The sequence below is a fragment of the Dryas octopetala genome, chromosome 7, assembly GCF_963921425.1.
Source record: "Dryas octopetala chromosome 7, drDryOcto1.1, whole genome shotgun sequence".
Taxonomy (NCBI): domain Eukaryota; kingdom Viridiplantae; phylum Streptophyta; class Magnoliopsida; order Rosales; family Rosaceae; genus Dryas; species Dryas octopetala.
This window is the reverse complement of record NC_141372.1, coordinates 15,713,355-15,720,055: the sequence shown is the minus strand read 5'-3', so window position 1 is coordinate 15,720,055 and position 6,701 is coordinate 15,713,355. Positions and strand designations below refer to the sequence as shown.

Here is a 6,701-nt window from a genome sequence, read left to right as displayed (position 1 = left end):
GATGTACTTAATTTCCCCTCCTTCTCTTGTTGCTTCAACTCTTCCTGAAAATGCAATTAAAAAATTGTTAAAAAAAATTTGAAACAAGCAATGATGTGGCTGTTATAAACTGTAGGGTGCCATGAACTAAGTATAAAAATTTAGCGTGCAGACTCACAATCCGATTTGCTAGCTCAGCTGCCTTGGCATCTATGATTTTACCCTCTTTATTTGCACGTGCTTTCATCCAGAGAGTAGCACGATCAACCTCTTCTTGGTCAGAATTCATGTCATTCAACTGCCAAAAGCCATATGGTTTTAGAACTTATAGACGGTTTTACATACCTAAACATCATAACACAAAATCAGCGGATTTAAAAACACATCACTAACCAGTTCTGACTCCAATCCAGCATACCCTTTACGCGACATTCGATGTTGGTACTCGGCCTTTGCACGTCTCTCCTGCTGAACTTCATGAAGTTTCTACAATCCAAACAAGTAACAAATTACTTGCATCAAATAGGAAGATGTGACAGTAATTTAAGGGGATATAATATGTAAAAATCATGAAATTACCAAAAAATTTGGTTCTAGTCTTGACTGCACAAGCTCGTCCCAGTCAGCTTTCTCAAGGAAGTTATACTCTGCAGGGGGTTTCTTAAGTTTCTCAAGGTCATCTATAAATGGTAGTACAAAAGCAGTCGTGAGACGGCTCTTGAATTCCCTCCATTTAGCACCCGCTGATTTCATTACCAGCTTTTTGCTTTCCGGCGCTATCTCAAATGCCAACTACATACATAGATGTCCAATATATTAGTTGCTACATTACAAAAAGGGTTACAAAAATAGGTTGCTATAAGTATTTATATGAAAACAAAAAAAGAGCATGATTAAATGTATGCTTACCTCTATTTCTTCCCAAATCTTGTTTTTATATTCATTGTCCACCTTCTTCCATTTAGCGAAGGTAATAGGGATCTTTGTACGTGCTAACACCCCAATGTAAGATTGTAGTTCCGTTGCCACCTTCCACGAGGCTGACCCTTCTTATTATACTCAACCACCTTCTTAATCTTTAGGATCTTTCGCCTCACAATGCGAGGCATTGTAACGGGTCCTCGTTTGCTCTTCACACTGCTTTCTGATGTAAGTGTCTCCTTAGCACCAGAACTTGAATCCTCAACAGCCTTAGATTGTGTTTGCTTAAAAGTCTTTGCTTTTGTCGGTGTCCTGTTAGCTTTGGCTTTACACCTCTTCTTACCAGCCGGAGATGCCCTCTGTGGAGCCATGGTCTGCAAAAACAAAAGCAATCAACTAATTAAGTATGAACAAGGTTTGACAAATAAGCATAATAACCAATCAAGTAAGAATAAACACAAGCAATACTGAAATAAGGTATAAACACAAGCAACATATATAAAGGTATCAACACAAGTATAAACACAAGATTTTTACCTTTGCTGTAGATCAATACCTTTGACAGCAACCAAAGAAAAAAATATAAACACAACTAGCAAACACTTTATTACATATTAATATTTTAATCCAAATTGAAATAAGTATTAATTTACAAGCTCAAATATGGTAAACATAAACTAATCAATCCATATGCCCTCGCCTCCAGGTCGCACATATTCTGTTCCAGTTTCACCCACTATATCATCAAACGTCTCTACGGGTGGAAGACTAGTGGTGAATGGTTGAAGGTCAAATGTGGTATTTCCCAGCTCATCTTCCCATCTAATGTCATCTCTATCTGGGGTTGATAGTACAACAAACCACCTAGAATCTGCAGGATCTTCCACATAAAACACTTGTTTTACTTGTCTTCCCAAAACAAACTTGTCCGGCTTATGACTCAACCTACTCAAATTGACCAACGTAAATCCAAGTTCATCTATCTTAATGCCATTCTGATTCTCAACCCAATCACACTTGAAAATGGGCAGCCTAAACTTGTAATAGTCTAGTTCCCATATTTCTTGAATCACTCCATAGAAGACCATATCTGTGATGACCGGGTTTTTGTCCTTCGAACTAGCAACCTGCATTGCATCTGCCAGGAGGTAAACACCACTGTTCTGAACAGTTCTTACGTCATCACGACACTTGGTACTAAAATGAACCCCATTAATCTTGTAACTGTTAAATTTCGGAACTTCAACACACGGTCCATCAGCTATCCATCTCAAAGTTTCAGATATGTTATTAGGTGTGACAGAAAGTGCATGATTCACCTGCAAAGATGACCGTCTATATCAAATAAGGTGCACTGTGTATACAGAGAATGTGCTTCATTTTTTTAAAATATGAACTAGTACAAAAAGTTGAATATATCACCCGTTTTTTTATCCAAGGGATGAAGGTTCGATTGTGCTTTTCTTGCAACCACCTCTTCTTTTTCTTGTTTTTGGGATATTTCTCTTTCAAATATCTCATATGTTCACTATAATAAGAGACATGTATCAATTAACCAGCAGGGGGAAAACAACTATTGAACAATTATAAAATTAATTTTAAAGGGAAATGATTGCTCTTACTCAATAAAAGGTTCAACTTCAACTGTATTTTCTAGTACATAAAGATGGGCCTGCTCCAACTGGTCACGATCAACCCGATGTATAGAAGCACCTGATAGGGGCTTAGTTTCATTGTTAGAGCCAGACTTTTGAGATGACGGGATACCAACTGTACTAACTTCACGCATATGTTTAGAGCAAAACTCTATAGCTTCTTCCGCAATATAACCCTCCGCTATGCAACCCTCGGGACAATGACGATTTCGTACATACCCCTTTAACACCTTCATATATCTTTCGAAGGGGTACATCCATCTAAAATAAACTGGTCCACATAACCTAACTTCTCTCACAAGGTGCACTGTTAAATGAACCATAACATCAAAAAATGATGGTGGAAAATACTTCTCAAGCAAACACAGAGTGACTACTTGATCTTCTTCAAGTTTATCTAGCGTTGATACATCGACAACTTTGCTGCATATAGCATTAAAGAAAAAACATAATCTCGTGATAGCATATCTCATAGGCTTTTCCAACACAGAACGTATGGCCACAGGGAGTAATTGTTGCATGAGGGTATGACAGTCATGAGACTTAAGGCCATGAATCTTTAAATCCTCCATTGATACAAGACTGCTAATATTTGAACCATAGCCTTCAGGGACCTTCATACCCAGAAATGATTTGCACACAGATCGCTTCTCCTCTCTAGACAAATTCCAACTTGCAGCCGGCAAGTGAGTCCGTTTTCCACAAGTGTTAGGTGCCAATTCAGTTCTAACCCCCATGTCCAACAAATCCAAACGAGCTGCAACCCCATCTTTTGTTTTTCCAGGGATGTTCAATAGTGTGCCAATAATACTATCGCACACATTCTTCTCAACATGCATAACATCGATAATATGCCGAACATGAAGAGATTTCCAATACTCAAGCTGAAAGAAAATTGACTTTTTCTTCCAACAAGCTCTAGCTTCACCCTCAACCCCTTTACGCTTGACTTTCCTCTTGCCAAAAGGTGTGAAATTTTCCTTTTCAACCTTTTCAAGTACTTCCTCTCCTGTTAATGGTACAAGAGGTGGTGTTAATTCTTGCAAGTTATTGAAAGCTGCTCTTTGCCTTCGATAAGGATGATGGCGTGACAAGAATCTTCTATGCCCTATGTACGATAATTTATTACCATGTACCAACCTATGAGGTCTTGTTTGTGATCCACAGATTGGACAAGCATTATACACTTTCACAATGCAGCCAGATAAGTTTCCATAGGCCGGAAAATCATTGATGGTCCATAGAAGTACAGCTTTAAGGGTGAAGTATTCACAGCTGAACGCATCATACACTCCTGGAACTCCTGCCCATAAAGATTTTAAATCATCAACCAAAGGTGTCAGGTACACATCTATATCATTTCCAGGTTGTTTAGGACCAGAAATTAATAAAGTCAGCATCATGAACTTCCTTTTCATACACAACCATGGAGGAAGATTATAAGTAACTAGTATAACTGGCCAACAGCTGTATTTGCTACTCAAAGAACTATGGGGATTGAAGCCATCAGCTGATATTGCTAGTCTAAGGTTTCTTGGATCTTCTGAGAAGTTTGGCCACTTAAAATCAACTAACTTCCATGATGGGGAATCAGCGGGATGCCGCATCTGTCCATCATTCAGTTTTTTATTAGCATGCCAAGTTAAACTCTCAGCTATTTCACTACATTCGAACATCCTTTTAAACCTTGGGAGAATGGGAAAATACCACAAGACCTTGGCAGGCACCCCCTCCTTCATTTTTGAATCCTTACCAATCTTCCACCTTGGCAGACTACAAGTAGGACAACTGGTTTCATCCTCATTTTCATTTCTGTACAAGATGCAATCATTAGGACATGCATGTATTTTCTCATAATCCATTCCCAATGCACACAGAGCCTTCTTTGCCTCATACATGGATATGGGTAGCTTATTACCTTCTGGAAGCAAATCCCCAAAAGCAATAAGGTAATCAGAGAAACCTGCATCACTCAATCCATGCTTTGCCTTCAAATTATACAACCTCACTAGTGCAGATAGCTTAGTGTGTTTTGTACAACCAGGATACAAAGGTGTATCTCCATCCCCAATAACATTCAAAAAATCTTCAGCTGCGTCATCTGAAAAATAGTTTGCCTTATCACCTTCCATCTCCACTGTTTCAGAGAGAAATGAACGTTCTACTTCAGTTTGCTCTTTCTCTCTAACTGTATTTGTAGCTGACCTAGAAGGTTCTCCATGCCATATCCATTGTTGGTAACTTTTATCAACACCATTAAAATATAAATGATCCCTTACAACTCCAACACCAAACTGCTTCACATTGCCACACTTCGTGCAAGGACAATGAATCAGGTTTGGGTTTCTTGTATTTTCTAATGAAAACTTGAAGAATGCTTCCATCCCTAATTCATATGCCCTCGACCTTCTATCAGCAAACATCCATGACTTATCCATCTAACAATTTCAAATTTCACACAAAATTAAAGCAAACTTGTCATTCATTGCAAGTAAAATTCAATATATTCAGTTACCCTAATATTATCCAAACAATTTCAGTTAAAAAAATATCACAAAATCACACAAGGACAAGTGAGAATGTAGGCATGCAAGAGGAGTGTTGCTGTCAGAGTTTCAGATTTTCAGGTCTGACTTGGGTATTCCACGAAAACTACATTCAAGGTCGGAATATGGTGATTTTTGTCTTCAAATGACCATTAGGATGTGAACTTGTGACTCACAAAAAATCAGCTTATGACTCCTTACCAAATGATACAGTTTTCTAAAAGTATACAGTAAGGTCAAAGACTACCAAAATCAAACAAAAGTAAACAGTAAGATCAGAACCTTTAATATTCTTGCCAATGCCAAACATTCAAACATACTCAAATGCATTACCACAAGAGTTTCACAGGGTTCACAAATAAGTTCAAGTCTTCTTACCTTGCTGTGAGCCTTGGTTTTGAAAGATAGTCAGTAGCGCTTTCCACGTACACTTATAATGGATAAAAAACTAGACGATTTCTCACATCTACAAACACAAATGACTTAATGTTAGAAACAATAAACAAGAGAAATACTTCAAAATAAATACAAACTAAATTTAAAAATTAAATGAACTATGATATTAGTCATATTAGTCCATTACCAATCAAGAGTTTCAGTATCCTTGGAATTATCCAAACTTAGTGAATAGCATTCAGTCACATATACAAAGGAAACTAGAACAGTTCTAGCTAACCAATTAGAATTCCATTTCCTTCCATACCTAAAGATCCAAGTTCAGTAAATAACCCATATTATAACCAATTTTTATATCTCAAATAAAAACGGAACTACAATCAGAAACTCACGCCATGAGACTCTATCTAACATACTGCATCAACCCTATCGATGGAAACTTGATTTCAACCCAGAAATGCAAACTAAATATACGCAACCTAGTGAGAAAATAAAGCATGCATTCAGTAAAATCTAAATTCTAACTTTTCCCCCTCCAATTCCGCAGCAACCAAACAACCTTTTACAGCCCATGAAAACTTGATTCTGAGCCTCATAAAAATATATGATGGACGCAACAAAACAACTCATTTTCAAAAAGAAAACAAAAATAGTACATTATTAGTAAGCAACAATGATGTACAAATAACTATGTTGAAAGTATAAAAAGATATGCTCTTTCTCTTATAAGGATGTCCTACCCACCCTTTAAGAAATGTATATCCTACCCACCCCAATAAAAAGAAGAAAGAAAGAAACTTTTCTCAAATTATCCACTGGTTCAGAAGTCCAAGTTAAAAAACTGGTCTGATCTTACTGCAGTATACACAAATCTCATGGGAAAGACTCCTCATTTGATCACATCAATGCCAAATTGATTTTTTATACCGATAAGCATTACATGATTACAACCATCTATCATAAAGTAACTTCGTAAAATTTGTCAACATGATTTCTCTATGGGGTCTCTTAAATTCTTCATGTGTCCCAGGCTTGCATGCTTCTTTATATTTTCTAATAACTTCTACTGTTTATAAAGAAAAAATTAAGGTCAACAAATTTCTAATCCAAGTAGCAACAAATGACAGTAAATATCAATAGACTCCTAAAACTAAAAGCACTTATAATGCATCAAGAACCAATATAGTTGATAACTTGCAAGCCA

General features: G+C 37.0%; 1 protein-coding gene across 1 annotated transcript; it reads right to left on the bottom strand.

Annotated features, from left to right (window-relative positions):
* Window positions 1-1,577: 1,577 nt before the first annotated feature.
* On the bottom strand, window positions 1,578-4,993 carry LOC147280053 (uncharacterized). Its single transcript, XM_086252121.1, has 3 exons — window positions 2,523-4,993; window positions 2,323-2,428; window positions 1,578-2,219 (listed from the first exon to the last, which is right to left on the bottom strand). The coding sequence occupies exons 1-3, from the start codon at window positions 4,991-4,993 to the stop codon at window positions 1,578-1,580; spliced, it is 3,219 nt and encodes a 1,072-aa protein (XP_086108247.1).
* Between the last annotated feature and the right edge of the window lie 1,708 nt (window positions 4,994-6,701).